Source organism: Pteropus alecto, unplaced genomic scaffold (assembly GCF_000325575.1).
Source record: "Pteropus alecto unplaced genomic scaffold, ASM32557v1 scaffold196, whole genome shotgun sequence".
In the NCBI taxonomy this organism is placed as follows: Eukaryota; Metazoa; Chordata; class Mammalia; order Chiroptera; family Pteropodidae; genus Pteropus; species Pteropus alecto.
This window is the reverse complement of record NW_006439717.1, coordinates 2,834,462-2,852,548: the sequence shown is the minus strand read 5'-3', so window position 1 is coordinate 2,852,548 and position 18,087 is coordinate 2,834,462. Positions and strand designations below refer to the sequence as shown.

Below are 18,087 nucleotides of genomic sequence, written 5' to 3'. Positions count from 1 at the left end.
AGCGTGAATTCAGTGGAGATAGTTAACTCACATGTTCAAAATACTGTAATGGTCCATCAATTTGCTACATCAAAATGATTGACTACCCTGCGATCATTAAAAATCAAGTGACAGAAAAATATTTAATGACCTAGGGAGAGCTCATAATCTTTTAGATAAAAAGGGGAAGGTTATAAAAAGAGTAATATGTATGATATAAAATGATCAAAATTTATAAAGCAAACAAAAACGAAAGCCTGATATATGTTGTATATTCCTTGGGGAAAAAAAAGCAAAGTGTGTGTGTGTATGTATGTGTGTGTATAATACAACATTTTAGAATTTTAATACTAAAAGCAACCTTATATATCACCACACGGATCAAGCTTTTAATTCTATAGATGAGGAAGCAGCAGCTAAATTTTTTTCACTAGAAAGAATCTAGGATATAATTTTATTCATTTTTACATCTGATAAAACTAAAAATGGATCATAAACAGGACAAATAACTTGCTCTAAAAATTCAAGTAAGAAGGCCTGCATATTGTGGAAATTCGGGGGTGAGATGAGAGATGAGAGGAGCTTTTGATACCAAATTGTCCTGAAGTCCCTGAACAATCCCAAGAGGTGAATGATTCCCAGACAAAATTCAATACAAGGCATTCTTTTCAAGCCCTAATATAAGGCTTTATTAAGAAGACACTGATAATATTTAATTATTGAAAAGAATTATTATGTCTAGTATATGTTTCTGTAGTTCTATTATGGGAAAGAAATACACATTCTCTAGTTTAATAAAACTACATTTTATATCTAAAGAGGTTAGCTGGAAAATGGATGATTCTGTTCTGTATCTTAGTCCATCAGAGGACAAGGTACTACAGAGGGGAAAACAAAAGCAACATCTTTTTTTTGGCCTTACAAACCTAACAAATATGACTAAAACATTTCCACTATTTCATAACACTGCTAGGGTGCCTAATTTCCCATAGGTAGTATAGCAATAGCTGTGTGGTGGAAAGTGGTATACACATATGCCTGCGGGGAAACTATATTAGCCTTTGACAGGTAGGAAGGACTCAACACAAGATATTTGGTATTTGAAGAGAAAAAATTCAGGAATCGTCTGAGTGCCAGAAATATAACCCCCTTTCTCTCCACTGGAGAATTCCAGCTCATCTTTGATTTTCTTGTTCTTGTTCATAAATTCATTTCTTTGAATCATGTGTGTTTCCTAGTTTAAGTAGTAAAAGAGAAACTTATAATGGGGGAAACTGCAAGCCTTACTTACCCCAACCTTTTGGGGTGACCGAAGAGGTTCTTTCTTGACAATTTTAAGATAAAAAGCTGCTGGAAGAATGAAAATCAGCATAGTGGCAGAAGAAGCCCCTGAGGAGAGAAACACAGGACAGATCAATGTCTTACACAGCAGGTCTGACTCAGCAAGGCGGAAACTGAAGGCACTTTAAAGACACCAAATCTGAAGCTTCCCTGATCTTAGCACTGAATGCACTATAAACTCATGGTGTTTGCTTATTCAAAGATATGTCTATAAAGAAAATTAAAATGTTCCTAACATCATAACTGCATACTGAGTATATATAACATATAATAAACAATAAAGACTGAATATTACAGATTTACAGGAAATTAATAATACTATAAACACTGATTAAGGAGATTGAACTTATCACACACCCTTCCTATCCACTTCTAACTTTTCAAGTTGCTTACACTTAATTTTTAAAAGTTTTATATTGTATTTAAAATTGGAGCAATCCCTCAAATCAACAGAATGAAAAATGAAATATATTAAGATGCACCGTCAAGGGAATTAAGTATATTTTCCTTAATAGTTAAGAGAAATAATACAAAATCAATCTCCTCCTCCTCCAAAGACAACCTTTAATGCTCAGCTGATACTCACAGATCTGAGAGAGCAAGCATCCTGTAGATAAAATCTATCTTCCTTGCTTTTTGATGCAAAGTTAGGACCTAAGTGCAAATCCTGGGCCAACTCTAAGGTATATGACTTGACTTCTACCTGGCTCAGTTTCCTCATCTGTCAGAAAAGGCAGTTGGACTAGATGACCTATAAAGTAGCTTTTAGTGCTAACATTTTCTGATCCTGTGAATAACTTCCAGTGTCAGTTGGGATAGAGGGAAGATGACCAGCTGGAGCCCTACTGGACTAATAGGAATCCTGTGAGCCTGAGACGGACAGAGGATCCTTGACCTCCCAACCCTGGCTCCTTGTCAACCATTTAAGGAGATATCAGCTTGAGATGACTATGTAAAAGCCTTTCTGAAACTTACCTATGAATCCAAAGATGTATTTTATAGTTGGCACAAGGATGACCAAAACGTTATTAAGTGCAATAAGCGTGGCTGCAATCAGGATATGTCTTATCCAGCTAAAGGGTCTTCTGGGAAATAACAGAGTGGTCACTGATGTACGAATCTGCAACAAGAAAGTTCAAAGGCAAGGTCACTGCTTTGTTTTTGCCTTTATTATTTCAAATATTCTCATCGCTCTGGAGCATTTTCTTTGTTTTTCCTTTTTCTCCCAGAAAAGATCTTGATGCTGATTTGCTGATTTTTTGAGAATTTTTTTACTGTAGTAAAATACATATAACATAAAATTTACCATCTTAACCATTTTTTAAGTATACAGTTCAGTAGTATTAAGTAAATTTATATTGTTGTGCAACCTTGATGATGATTTTTGATGTTTGAGATACTGTTATTTTCCCTTAGTGATAAAGCTTGTGCCCACTTTCTCAGCTTTCAGAATTTTTTCTTCAAAATGATCTCAGTCAGAAAGAGATAAAAATAATAGATAACAGATATAATTCAGAGATTCAGTAAAACCCTTGTTGATTTCTAATCATGTCTCATCAGATTGGATTAAGTATTAAGGGCAAGCACTGAATTGATCTGCACAGGGCTGAGAATGAAATTTTTACAAACCTGGGTTTTTCTTAATTTTGCATTGTACTGAACATTTTTTCCACCTCAGATTTAAAAGAATATGACACTCTTTGTATTTATCCTTTTCTCTTCCCTTTTATTCCTTCCCCTAATTATAGATATAAATGCACAAAAGGCAAAGAACAGGACCTAATAATCTTAACATTCCTCAGTGTTTCTAGCTTAGGGTCATGCACACAGCAGACACTCAATAAATGTTGAATTAAATTGAACAGGACGAACCTTTTCCCTCCAGGATCCTTGACAGATTTTAGCCCTATTTTAGTGGCTGAAATAAGTAGGCGAAGGGTCAAGAGAGGCTCCATTTGCAGCTGCCGCCTAAGTTACTCTGATGTAACCAGATAAAGAGATCCTTGTGAGTAGAGGGAGGCAGTGCCAATTATGTTTGAACAGCTTAACCAAGTTGAAAATAGTCTTATCTTTGGAATCTTTTAGAGGACACTTGATTTAGTGGAATTAATCTACCGGCTTTTCAATAAGTGAGCACTTCAGTTAAGCTGGGACTTCACATTTTCAGAAATGCTGGGATTGATTTTTACTTCAAAATTTTACTTCTGAAGTCTCTTAATGTTATGGAGATCATAACTTACTTAAAAGAAAATGTAAAATATATTTTAAAACACAGGTATTAATGACAAAAACTTAGAGCTGAATTGCTTACAGTTTCTAATGTGACATTCCTTTCATACCACTCCACCAAAAATTAAAGCCATCTGTTCAGGTTTAAGAGGCAGTTTTATTTCCAGAATGGCAAACCAGATAGTCTCTGGAAATAGTTTAAGAGTGATTTTGTAACAGATTTTAAAAATTGGATTAGTGAAAATTATGAAAATCACTCTGAAAAGTAGGACTGAGGAAAGTAAATGCTTTGATTTTGTTTTCCTCAGCAGCCTATAAATTCTATATTATGCCCTACAATTCATGATTATTTGATATTGTCCAAACTGGTCTAATTAGTAGGCTTCAAATAAGCTTTCTATGGTACATATGCAGTGTTTAAGAATTTGTTTGAAAGTGCTAAATTTATAGAATAAACAACTAGAATACAAGTTGTTTTCAGGCAGAGGTCACATCTATGTGCTTTTTAGTCCTTTCTTAAAATAATGCATTTAATTCAATAAGCTGAGTTAGCAGTAATCCTCTATGTATACAGCCTCTGAATATAAATGGTTTCTGTAGGCCTTATGGGTCCCAGAAAGACTCAGGTTTGGCCTGATGATGTTAGAGACAGAAGGTTCACAGGAATGATAGTTGGGGTAAATAGTGAAAGCTTGCTTCTCATAGTGAGTAAGGAATAACAAAACCCAAACAGAAATTAAAGTAAACAGAGTTGCCAGTGCATTCCTGAAGAAGGCAACAGGGCAAACAGGGAGATAGCAGGCTGTGGGCGGTGGAGAAGAATAGAAGGACGCTTGCTGGTTGTTCCTTGTTAAAACGCTGCCTTGAGGAGTGAGCTTGGGATCAAAAGAGCCTCAGCAATTCTATTTGCCTATGTCAGGATAGAGGCAATTCTGCTTATTACCCACAAAGCGTTGCCTCCAATTCATTTATCTAAGTGCCCTTTCTCTAGAGACACAAATTGATAAGAATTTGGAAATGTGGCTGTGGGTGGGAGAAGTCCCCAGCAACAGCCATGGCTTCTGACCCAGAATGATTCCAGAAAAGTTCTATGCAGCCCTAGAAAAAACTTTTATTTCCAGAGAGACTGTTCTGCACATAAGCCTCTTTATAGGTACTATGCTATCATGCGGGGACCTAGTGTGAAAGTCAGAAATATGCAGGCAGAGTAGAAAGTGGAAGGCTTGGTTCTGAATTCTAAAAAAAAAAAAAATTAATTCTATTACTTAGGGGTAAATCACAGTTTCACTTTAGGATGGCTTAAGATAAGAGTGTTAGAAATACCTAAGGATCGCTATTCTATTCCAGTTCATAGCAACATCTGCCATATTTTTATGCCTATATCTACATAAACTTCAAAACAGGCAATCTGAAGTCAACATACATGAAAAGAATGATTTTACTATAGTAAAATGAAATAGAAGTGGTTGGAGAATCTGAGGCATTATCTCTTTTTTGTAAGATGTGGCAGTAGAATTTAAGCCTCTGTGTTCTCGATAAACCCGTTAGGATTATTTGTTCTTCTGTTTTTCATGGTGTTGTGTGAATTTTACTGCGTAAAGGGAAGCACAAGCAAATATACGGCACTGTCAGTCCTTGGGGAGGAAGTGTAGTCCCACGATAGACACCCCTGCCCCACATCACCCACCTCCTACACTAAGAAAGAGAAAAGAAATGTTGGGTTGCTAATGAAAAAGCTTCTTATTCACTTCATTTATTCCTTTGTTCAACAAACATTTCAAGCTATCACTATGGGCCTTTTACTAAGGAGAAAAAACTAACCTAACTGGAAAAAAGAAAGACAATAAATAGATTAATCAAAGGAAAAACTATCCAACAACAATAAAACCCCTCTTATATCTTCCTAGGCTTCTCAGAAAGAGAGCCCAGTTATTTATTGAAAGGAGGAGAATATAAAATAATACCTAAACCTGACAGATTTTAATCCAGATTAGGTTTTATTTGCTTGTTTGTTTTATTATTCATATGTGGGGATAATAAGGCCAAGGAAACAGACTCCTTACTGTTTAAGAGTTTCTTAATTCAGAGAAACCTGACAGGAGAACCATGCTGTGACTCAGCATTTGACACACTGAAAATCTTCTAAATTGTAAGAAACAAACAAAAACACCACTAACTTCTTCTATCACTTTGGGGGAAGAGTGTCAATGTAGCCGTTTGGGACTTGACAGAGACAGGGAGGCTGGGCCTGCTTTTATGTCATCCATCAGATCCATAGAGGCTTGGTTCATTAGCCCAGATGGTCCCCCAAACTGGAATTTGTGGCAAATGTCAGCAAGGGGAAGAGCCTATGCTTTTGCTAGAAAAAGCAGTTTGTACTTCTCAAGAAAAGTCAAGATTCATTTGGAGATGGTTTTTCTTTCTTAGCAAACATTGCTGAGCTCATCCTGTGCCAGTCATTGTGCATATCTCTAACCTCCAGGGACTTACTCCCCAGGAGGAAATTTGGACAGTTATGCAGATCATCTCACAACATTGTAAGAGCAAAGCAGAATTATGTGCATGTTTCCATAAATGCTAAGGTTGGGTGAAGATACATAATGAAGGATAGCAGTTAACTATTTTTCTGAAATTTGGTTCTAATGGTCAGTTTTGGTTCTGTTGTACCTCTGATGGGAGATGTTTCCAAGTCACCGCCATTCCTAATGGTCAGACTTATGCCAGTGCTTTATCTGTCAGAAGGGGGAAATGCTCCATGCAGATGTCTGCATTCTTAATGTCAAGGAGCAATGGTCATCAGTAAATGAAAGGCTGACTTTCACTTTCCATTACCACGATTGCAGCCATAAGTGTCATGTTATGAGCCCCTCATTAGTTCAACTGTTACCGACAAGCTGTGTGACCACAGCCAAGTCCATTAATCCCCTGAGACCATGACTTGAAAGCACTATATTTAAGGCTTATGAATAAAGCAATACAGAAGCACATCACAGATTTCTTTTGTAAAATGCTTTGATTCAACAATGATATGAATGCCTACTGTGTACAAAAATTTAGTTAGTGATATCCTAACATACAAAAAGAAGGGCTTTTGATATTCTTCGCCCAGTGACGCTGTTTACTTGGAAATTTTACCCTGGAAAAGACTTTCTGTCTATAGCTGTCTTCTGCCTTGTAGCCACAATGGAGTTGATTTTAGGCTAAAGCTGTGTGCATGTCATTTGAATACTTTCAGATATATGAGAGGCAAGACATTATTTAAGAGTTAAATATTAGCCAATGTAGTAATAAAGATCTGATTTCATGCACTCATGAAAAAGGAATGTGCCAAAAAATATTTCAGCACACAAACTGCATTTAAAGTGACCACAGTTATCATTATATGAGTAGTCCTCATATGCTTGGCCCTCTATGGAACATTCTGTACAGGGTAGTGCTGGTTGCTTATTTTTTCCTCTAAAATGAATGAGTAAATTCAGTGTTTATGAAAGGAGAAGAGTTGGCAGGAGAGTGCAGACCTATGTTTTTCTATAGGTGGTGGTTTTAACTCATGCAGCTCAAATCTCCATGACCACCCCTGTTCTGCGATTCCCAGAAAAACTGACGCCAGTGGCAAATGCCAAGAAGAGGCAATCCAGTAAGGACATGTGTCATTTTGGGAGCAGTAGAAGAGATATATGGTGAATAACGAAAAATTTTCAAGAAATCTGGTTCTAGGATGTAATTTACTTAACCTGAATTCCCTTCTCACTAGCCTTCAAGGAATCAGATTAAATACGGCTACTTTGGGATGTTACTGTGGCACAATAAACTGGGGGAAAGATGAAATACATTCAAAAATGGTGAAAATGCAATGTGCATTGAAAGTTAATGTGGTTTTGACTTTCAAGTTTCAGAAGTTATATGAATTCCTACTCATTTCTACTAATTCACAACATAGAAGCTCAAGGTCTGCTTTTTGAATTTGAATTTAAGAACAAATTTCAGCCTCAGTAAAGCTGGAAAATAAATAAGTAAAAATAAATTTCATGATTTTCTTTCCTGCACTTTAAAATACTTAACATCTAAAAACATGTGCTCTATCTCCATATTTAATGGTCAATTTTAAGTGGTTCCAAAATGCTGTATAAAAATAATAATGTCCTCAGGCATGGCAATTGCTCACTCACACTATAATTCAGTCTACATCAAGTCAAAACATGTGTACTGATCCATAGGGTAAAGCAGGATTCTTTCACTAAACCTCCATGTACTTACTGGGAATAGGACAATGGGAACAGTTAGTGTGACTGCCACGAGGACTGCCAGGCGTACCATGAGGAGAGGGGTGTCGAATGTGTACACTTTGCTGTAAGCATGAAGTAATTCATCTTCAACTTCTCCTACAAAGGGGAAGAAGAAAAAGAGTTCGTTTGGTGTTGTCAAGTCGACCTGGTTGCCTATGGCAATGGTCTGTGGAGGAAACACAGTACAGTAGAAAAACCCAGGTCTGGGAATCCAGACACTTCTGTTTTTACCCTGTCTGTGAGCTTATTAGCTGTGTGGCTTTTAAAAAAGGGACTCTGAAGCTTATAAAGTTGCAGAAGCTAACATGAAATTGCCAAGAGGCTTCTCTAGCTCATTTGCCCTCTGATAAATCTATCTCTGCTCTACAGAAGCATCACAAAACAAAACAGGATTTAAAAAAATAATGGTGCTCCCTTTCCTCCAGTTTTTTCCTCCTTAACTTATCTTGCAATCAATTGAAGTTTATACAAAAAATATATTTATGTCGCTCACATTGACCAGTGGGATGATCCCCTGAAATTTGTCTATAGGGCCATGCTTATGGAAGGAAATGGCAATCCTACTCCTTTTGTATCCCGTTAATATGTCATAGAAGAAATATTTTAGGCACAATCTAATGTGATCATACTCATATATATACATTTTTGATAGTACATTCCAAGAATGAAGGTAATTCTGTTATGTGCTCTTGTTTAGGAAAACATTCACTATAACACAATAGAATAGGATAAGCAAAAAAAAAAAAAAATCGCCTAATGCTCCAAGCCCTTAGATTCAAATTGACTGATAAATGAGTTGACAACACCAACTCAATGACATTGTACTTTTTCTGTCATTTGCTTGGTAGTTATTTATTCCACCAAAAGAGCTTTGCAACATGCAGTTGAATTCACTTTCATTGCTTCTAGGTTGAGATGGACTAGGGAATTAAACCAAGGAAATATTATCTATCCCTGAAGGAAAATAATTAAATTTAAGAGACTTTCAAAATAAAATATGTGTGAATTCGCAAATTGTTGTAACCTGTTGGCTAGGCTGGTTCAGGTCCCATTTTCTTAGGTCAAGTGACAAGTCTAAAATAGCATGTTAAATAAGTAATTGTATCAATAGATCATACTGCTTATAGAGGTTATTTAAAATAATTATACCTACCCAGGTTAATGATCAGTCCAACTAGGATTTGCACAAAGAGAATGACTTTGACAGACTGACCTACCATAAAAGGTTAGGTAACCAAAGAGGGCAGCAAGCAGGTACATAATGAGCATCCCCGTGATGGAAATATTTGACACGGTTTGCATTTTCCTCTGGGACCGACTGAAAAGAAAAAGAACACTGAGTTTTTTTTTATAATTTGTGAATATATCACTATTTAGAATTTAAAAATTTTAAATAATGAAAGAATATGCATCTATGTTGCTCATTATGAAACTTCATTTCTAGTGCAGAAACATAGCTATTTAAATTTCCTTTAGCCGTGGAGGATTTGTTTCCATGTTTTAAAAACACTACTTCGGTCTTAGAAATAATCATTTTCCTAATGATTACTTAAATACTCAGACCACTGTGCTGAGTATTTAAGAATTAATTAACATAAAGATCAAACTGGTTCCTAATGTAGAAAGCCTTCATATTTCATAGTGAGATGAGTTTAATGAGGACAAGAACATATTAGAATCAGCAAAGCCTTACTTCCAGGAGTTTGCATATTATTACCAGGGTGTTTGGTATTACCTGGACAGCTTCTGGAAACCATTCTAGAAGGCACTCGGTGACTTAAAGTCAATCGTCAGGCCTCTAGAGTAACTGCTACATGTCATTTTCCAAGTAAATCAAAGACATCAAAATAATTAAAATGTTCCAAAATTTTTTTATAAAGTAAATCAGAATTTATGGGGAAAGTTATTATTATTTAGTGAGAATGAAGACTGAGGTTGTTGATGTCTGGGTTAAATAAGTTGAAAATTATTATATGACATTGACCTCTAAAGGTAAAGAGGGAAGCAGCTATAGTAGGCTCCAATTCATCCCCAAGTAGACGTCAACAGCCTCAAAGGGAAAAAAGTATTAATGATTCAGAGAGTCGATTAGAAACAAGATTGTCTAACCAGTGTCTTTATTGTACAGATAAGACAACAAAGGCCAGATGTTTGCACATCTCTATGGTGAATGTCTTCTAGACAAGGGTTAGGAACTGACCACAAGTGACATCAGTGGCTTAGCGTGGCCACCCTAACCTTAATTTTTGGTTTTTATGGGTGGAGTCATTTCCAGTTCAGGTGATGTCACTTCTCTCCGCTAAAATTCAAACTTCAATTCCCCATGCCCGCCAAAACCATTACAGCCTTTGGCTCCTCCTTCCTCTGCCCTGATCCCCTTCCCTGGACAATTAGGGTGAAGGAATAGGGGAGAAGGAAACAGATAAGGCAGTGCTACGATGGGACTGATTCACACCTTTTTGGTTAAAGCATGTTACCGAATAGTTGTAGAACAAACTTTCTCTGAAGAAAAAGCTATAAACCGTGCTTCTGTATGAAGCAACTTTGAACATATGAGCCCATTTTCAAAGCAAATTAGAATGTTAAAATGATAGCTGCCTTACTCTTTAAGTTCACTGTAGATGGGAAGGACCTCAGGGTGGCATACAAAAGCAAATGCTAGGATAGGAATTGCATAGGCCGCCTGAAAAACAAAGACAACACCACATATTTAGCATTTCAACACAGATGGTAATCCCAGGGCATCTGAGTTTATGAATAAAAATTCAGAGCCCACATTGCTAGGCTCGTTAGAGGCCCAGGCCTCTCACTTACCCGGGAGTTGAATACGAAGTATTTGGGTTGACACTTGTCATCACTGTGTGCTTCATACTCTACTCCACTGCCATGAAGAGAGCCCTTGGCCTGGTTCTCATCTAGCCCTGCAGGATTCTGGTGGGTGTAATCCATCATGAAGTTCACACCACTATTCTCTGAGTTGTTGGGTAACATTACCACGTGCATTGGAAGTGTATTGTTGAATGTCAGATTTCCAACATTGTGATCCAGAATGGGCAGAGGGCAGGGTATTTGGAATTTCTTGTAAATCACCTAGACCCAGTGATTTAAAAAAAAAAAGTTACCCTTTGAGAAGAACAAGGAAATGAAAATCCATATGTGTGGCTTTTGAGGTGGAGATGAGAGGTCTCTGCTCATGATTCCTTTTAGACTAATGGACAACAAAGCCTCTGTCCTAAAGAAAGAGTTGGAATGATGATTGGTAGTCCTCCCCTATAGAGTCAACAGGACAGCATTTTGCATGAATCCATCCTAAGCTTCGTTCATACTCTTCCATGACAAAGATGATTGTTTCCTGTTCTAGTCATATCTTTTATTTCTTTAAACTAATAATAATAATATGGGTTATTAAAAACTTCCCTCCCCTTTACCTCTTTGGGGGTAATACTATATACATTTTGGCATCCAGGATATTACAAGAAATTTTCCCTTTTGGCAGAGAGTGAGGGGAGGTGAGGAGAGGGATTTCTTCTTTAATCCCACTGTGGTCACCCTCTCTTCATGGGTAGAATGTGTAAGAGAAAATGGCTGATTCATGCAGATATGGCTAATTCTGTTGCCTACTCATTTCTCTTCGGGGCTCTTCCCTTTTATTACCTCCACCTTTCTAAATACTGGGTTATTGTCATGTTCCTGCTTGAAGTGGTCCTTCTGTCCAAATATACTTTATGTGCCTAAAACATACTCTTAGCAATGACCTTGACATTCTAACTCAACTATTTTTAAACTCATGACTATCCTTTTCACATTCCAAGCTAGAATACAAAAAAAATTACTTGTGATATGAGAACTATTTCATGCCAATGAAGTGCTTGAACACAAAAGAGAACACTAATTCAAGGACTAAAAACATCTCATGCTCCCCAAGCTACAAGAATCGTGTCAATAAATCACTTACCACACTGACAAAAAACAGCATGCAGGTAAGAGAAAATCCGCTGGTATAACCAAGGTAACCTAGGAGTTAGCAGAGAAATTCTGGAAGGTGAATATGGCATTTACAATCAGATAACCTATTAGAATATGAAATAAAAATAAAAATTAAAAATGACTTTACCTAAATTTTTAAGAAGAGAAAGTGGAAGAATGATTCCAACAGACACAAATAGGACGAGGTAGTTGCCATTGAGGTACCATTCTCTAGAAGAGAAAGAAGAACCAGAACATTGGGTTTGGAAAAGACCAGCTAGGATGAATCACTTGACATTTCAGAGAGAGCATAAGACATACCCAGTATTTTCTTCAAGTCCCATGAATGCTCTGATTACTTCAGGTAGTTCATATTTAATGATAAAGAGGTAGCTTGACATTGCTAAAAATGAGAAACATGACAGTTTAGTAATGTGAATAGCACTGAAGTCACAGGCAAGTTGGGAGAAGTTCTTGCATTTGAGACATACATTCTTCTCGGTTAAGACGAGCATCTAATCCCCCGAACAAAAAAGAAAGCCACTCTGTGAATTTTGTACTGCTTCCAAGTTCTTTTCAAAAATAGACATTTGGCCTTCTGGCTCTTGTGTATGGAACTTTCCTAACAGTATCAATGCTGATTCTGTGTTAAATCCAGCTCTGAGGTTTTCAGTGAAGCTGTACTTTGAAAGTTTTTCCCCTCATTAGTTATAAGTCATCATAGACTGTACTGAGCATGCCAGTTTTAGTGTCTATAACATGGAGAAGGGTCTGGCAACAGAAGGTGTGGGCCGGAAGGGAGAGGCCAGAACTGTAGGGCAGAGGTAAGTGTACTACATGTCATTCTGGCTCTCCCCGGGTAGGTGCCAGTCTATTCCTCTGTAATCTCCCTGAGGGACACACAAAGTCTCAGACCACTGATTGTCTAAACTGGAGTCATACTGGATTGATAAAAAAATATCAGAGGCAATAGCTTCTCCCACTATGTTAATGACGTTTTTCCCCTCTATATCCTAGCCTCTCCCCTTTGGCCAAATAAGAAATCATTCAAAGTGGCAACATTTCTTGAACATCTTGATAAGTGATATACGTGTGATCGTGTACTCTTCCGACAACTTAATGAAATCTATAAACCCTCTCCCTGAAAAAATGTGTGTATATATACATATATACACATATACATAATACAATTTTTCCTATAATTATAGAGATTTATGCAACATCAGAGTCACTTAAAAATAAACTGACGAGTTTTGCATTAATAGCTTTAACTGCATGCTTCATCCTTCTGGTGAATTTTTGCTAACAGACATTTAAAGCAGATACCTAAGTTGCAAATTGAACTATTAATATTAAATTAATGAACATTAAAGATAGTTTCTCAACCTCAAACAAAAGTAATAATAATGATAATAATTCTCCACATTGTTTGGTTCTGCACATTAACTCCATGTAATCATCTGAAATCATCTATGAAACAGCAAGTGTATGTCATTATCACAGCTAAGGAGATAAAGATTTTGAGAGCTTAAATGACACGTCCAAAGTCACACAGCTTGAAAATGACAGACCACATCCAAAACATAAGTTTCCTGATTTGGGGCCAGTGTTTCTTCTCTTATTGTGAAGTGAAATGATTCTTACAATACGTGATGTGTCTTCTGCAAACATTATTTGGTTAATCTTTACAAAGACCTTGACTAAAGCTAAATCTTACAGAGTGTAAACAGAGGACATATTTCTGATTAACTGGCTCAGTGAGGTATCATTCAATTTTAGAGAGCTATTAATTGCTGACGTTCAGTGATGTTACCACTGTTAATGTGTTTGGTCTTCGAAAGTTCAGAATGATCCAGACCTGTCTGGGTAATGTCAACACTATTCTTCCAGTGTCGAAACATTTATGGTAAATGTTAATTTTTCAGGGGATTGAGAAAATTAAACGTTCTAAGTGTGAAGTTGCTAAATGCAGAAATACAAGTGATTTCCATTAGGCCAAAATAATCACTAATCGTATGAAGTAACTAAAGTGAGAGCATTTTCAGGAATGATGTATAAAATTTCATCTTACTCCCTTAAAACCACACTTCTTTTTGCGTGTATGGCTTGACTGAGAGACCACATTATAGTTTATCCCATCATTTAGAAGCATATTAGTAGCTATACTTTGAGCAACAGATGCTGCTATTGCCGCTCAGCCTGTTGAATTCAGGGGTAAATACATGTATGGTTATTTCAGTTGTCCAAACAAATAACTTAGATCAACTATAAAGTGATCCTATGAAACACTCGATCCTTTAAATCTTGATAAGTCTGAAAATATGAGCCCAGTGTAAAGCAGTCTATTTTGTAGGTTTATCTGCTTGTGGCCCCAAACCAGGAAAATGAATGAAATAATCCTGGCATTACTGCCAAATTCTACCCAGGACTATAGTCTTAATATATAAAAAATATGAAAAGAAATAAATACAAATCATTAAGATACACCTGGATTTTTTTTTTTTCTGTTTACCAACAATCCATTATCAGTAGCAGGTATAGTTGGATAAAGGTTATTAAAGAAATTTCTGGCATCCCAGAAATCTTAAATGACTCCAGTGATTTTATATCAAAAAGAGTTACCTTTTTGCAAGATTTCTGTGCAAATTTATTTATTGCATCATTGTTTGTAATAATGAAAAACTGGAAACAATCTAACTTCATCAATAAGGGATTGAGTAAACCAATTATGGTACATTTATACAATGGAAAACTTGAAAGCCACTGAAAAGAATAATATATAAATACATTCAAGGTATATTGTTACATTAAAAAAGCAAACTACAAATCAATATTACAAGATGATCTGATTTTAACAGTAACAGTATATTTGTTAAATTTGGCATTAAGGAAAACCTGGAGTAGTTATTTCTAAGGGTGACTTATGGAAACATTTCTTTATAATTTATATATTTATGTAATGTCTTAGTTTTTCACAGTTAGCATGTATTTGTCTTATAATTATAAAAATGCCCATTTAAAAAATAATTAGAAGGACTCCAGAGATATGGATATTGAACCTGAGAACCAGGGAAGAAGGAACCACGTTGTGAACCCGTATTCTGTGCTATATTTGTCTTATTTCATCCTCACAATGACCTTGTGAGGATGGAATATTACTCTCATTTTCATAGATAGAAAATTAGACTCAGAGGAGTAATGTGAGTTTCCTAAGGTCACAGATAGTGACAGAAACAGACTCAAATTCAGGTGCATCAGAATCCAGAAGTCTATTATCTATGCAAGGGTTTTAAAATATCTTATATAAAACAGTAACAGACCAGATATCTACAAAGAGGGATAAGGGAGCCTGGAGGAACTAGTTCCTAAAAGCCTGGAGAAGCAATGAATTGGGGTGGGGAGGAGGAGAGGAGAAAGAGAGAGACAAAGAGAGAGAGAGAGAGAGAGAGAGAGAGAGAGAATGTGTGAGTGTGTGTGTGTTAGGGTAGGAGGACTACAAGAATAGGGGAACTGAATATAGTTTGTTATGATATGATGCAGGACACATAGAGGATAGACAGATAGATAGATGTTAGATAGATAGACAGATAGATAGATGATACGTACATACATACGTACGTACATACATACATACATACAAGAGTTGGTAAGAAAGGTATCAGACAGGTAGGCGGAGGAAAGATAATGAAGACCCTTATGTATCAGGCCAAAAAGTTTAAATTTTATGTAGAAAATAATGAGGAAGAATTTTATGCACTGGAGAAGCAAGAATAGATTTGAATTTGAGAAAGTTAATCTGGGGGATAAATTAGAGGTGAGAGTAGAGGAAACTCAAGGCAGGAGACCAATTAGAAGGATACCGCAACAGTTTGAGAAGAAATAGTGTTCACCTAAACTGTGGCATTGAGAATAGAAAGGAGAGGAGAGATTCAAGACAGGAGCTGCTTGGTATTTGATTTGACGTTGAGGGTTAGGGAGGGAGGGAAAAATTTAGGCTGATACCCAAATTTCGGGTTTAAAAAACTAGATACTGCTGGTATTGTTCAGTGAGAGAAGAAAGAACAAAAGAATAGAATAGTGGGTTTGGGGATTGGGTAGGAGGAGAGGAAACAAATGCCACTATGCGTGGATATAGTCTGGGCCATGCAAGAGCACAGAGTCAGCAGGACATCTGACATAGAGGTCTAGATGCATTCTGAGGGTCAAAGACACACATAATAAGACCAGTGAAGCTGATGAGCAAACATATCACCCAGAACACTATTAAAAATAAGCTCTATTCTGGAAATTATAATACAGTAGGAATTATAAGAATCTGTAGAATGAAGGAATCTGTGGTTTATAATGCTTCTGATACCTAGCCAGACTTTGCCTTAGCACAACTTTTAGGAACTATCTCCAGTGGGCTGGCTCTGTGAGGGCTGTGTCTCAAGGACTCCAAAATTTGGCCGTGCCCCTCAGATACTTAATTTTCAATTTTATAAAGTACTTTTAATCATATACATGAAACATCAACTGTCTGGCAGCGACAGAAGTAAGCATGAATGCTTTAATTTTTTAAAGTAATAATTAAAGCCATAACAGCATTTGAAATCAAAACAGGTTTAATTCTATATTTTAATTTTAGAAATCAATCGGTAGGGTTCTATAGAGTATTTCATTCTTACATGTTGCTATTTTTAATTAAAGAGGGACAGCAAGTCTATTTAAAATTTGTTATTTTTTAATTTAAAAACTGCTAAGCTGCTATTTTTCTGTATTTAAAGTACTTATGTATTATCATAAGAGTTTTCTTATATATTAAACATTCTTTAGAAAATTTAAATAGCCTGTTGAAAGCGATATCCCCTTACCTCCAATGTTCTGCATTGTAATAGAAATGAAAGCTCCGATTTTACCAGGCCATCCAAATGCCTTTTCCCCTAATTTTTCATAAATTAAAGATCCTACAATCAAAGATAAAATAATCTTGTTAAAAAATTGTTTTAATGATTAAAATATTTCTATAATATAATTCTACAATGGAGTATCAAATATGTAAAAATATACCACAAAGAAATAATAAAACCTAAAAGATACAATCTCAAAAACTAATACGTTAAAATGTTCTTCAGACAAGAAGAAATAGCTTCATTCATGTTAGCTCAGTGCAGCAAGTCAAAACTGCTATTTACATCATCTACTAAAAATCTCTTTTTCTATTTGGCTTCAACCTGAACCAATTGACTTTCACTCCTCTCAGTCACCTAAATAACTAAAAACATTGAGAGATTGTGTCATTGGAGTCAGAAGAAAATGGAATGTGAAATTGACCCAAATCATCCCATAGTTATGTAGCTATAGATTGAAATACCCTTTAGTGAGAATCAAAATAGAACATTTTGGACTTAACATACCTCCTTCCTTAGAAGTCTTTAATAAGAGATGAACTGAATAGAGTGATAATATTGCCACAGCAAGCAGCATGATTCTGTTAAGGGAATAGAGAAGAAAATAAAGTGTCTGTAATAAATAAGACATAATAACATTAGATATTACAAATGATCACATTGGTCTTTTCAATCACTAACTTAACAAAAGATTTTGGAGTTTTGGGAAGCTGAGAAATTCTTTTAAGAATTCTACACGCACTTTTTAATGTCACAGAATTGGAATTTGCTATTTTTTATGTACCAAAACCTACTACTTGAAGTCCGTAACATATCGTTTTTTCCCTTCAGTGTTACCCAGGAGTAAAATCTGGTTCATAACTTGGATGCTAAATGTATAGCAAAATTAGCAAATACTATATCTACTTCCTCAGTACACGGATCCGTGTACATCATATTTGCTTGATATTTGCAACAACATTTATAATTGAAGGGCTATTCAATAGTATGACTAAACCTTAATCTAAAATCTGAAATAGAAAAGAAAATGCGTGCAATGTTTGAACTGATCTGGCCCATTGGGCGACAAGACACTTTGTGAACTAGGGGATCAGGCAATTGCCTGTGTAATAGAGAAACAGAGAAAGGTAAGAATAGGGTGCAGGAAAATTCCTTTTGTGTATTCAAAAAAATCATTTCTGGTTCAGGACCCTCCACAGACTCACGTGCATGTATGATTTCTTTACGTAGATAGTGATCACTGTTTCTCCAGAATCAAGAATTAAAGAGCAAAAATAAGTGTAGATAAAAGTATCTATATAATAAGTTAAGGAATAATACTAAACTTTACCTGAATTTTTTCTTTTAAATCGTATTCTTTCTCTGTTTTACATGATGAGAGCACACTACATTTTCCC

The 18,087-nt window shown here is 36.0% G+C and overlaps 1 protein-coding gene across 2 annotated transcripts in view; it reads right to left on the bottom strand.

Annotated features, from left to right (window-relative positions):
- SLC38A4 (solute carrier family 38 member 4) overlaps positions 1-18,087 on the bottom strand; it is a 54,754-nt gene that overhangs the window by 1,028 nt on the left and 35,639 nt on the right. For both annotated transcript variants that reach the window (XM_006916861.2, XM_006916862.2), the window contains exons 5-15: positions 17,198-17,271; positions 16,655-16,747; positions 12,123-12,204; positions 11,950-12,032; positions 11,791-11,849; positions 10,650-10,925; positions 10,439-10,518; positions 9,053-9,153; positions 7,807-7,931; positions 2,296-2,440; positions 1,271-1,368 (exon numbers count right to left, since the gene is read on the bottom strand). In XM_006916861.2, the coding sequence (XP_006916923.1) occupies positions 1,271-1,368; positions 2,296-2,440; positions 7,807-7,931; positions 9,053-9,153; positions 10,439-10,518; positions 10,650-10,925; positions 11,791-11,849; positions 11,950-12,032; positions 12,123-12,204; positions 16,655-16,747; positions 17,198-17,271 (1,216 nt within the window). The remainder of the gene's footprint in view (positions 1-1,270; positions 1,369-2,295; positions 2,441-7,806; positions 7,932-9,052; positions 9,154-10,438; positions 10,519-10,649; positions 10,926-11,790; positions 11,850-11,949; positions 12,033-12,122; positions 12,205-16,654; positions 16,748-17,197; positions 17,272-18,087) is intronic.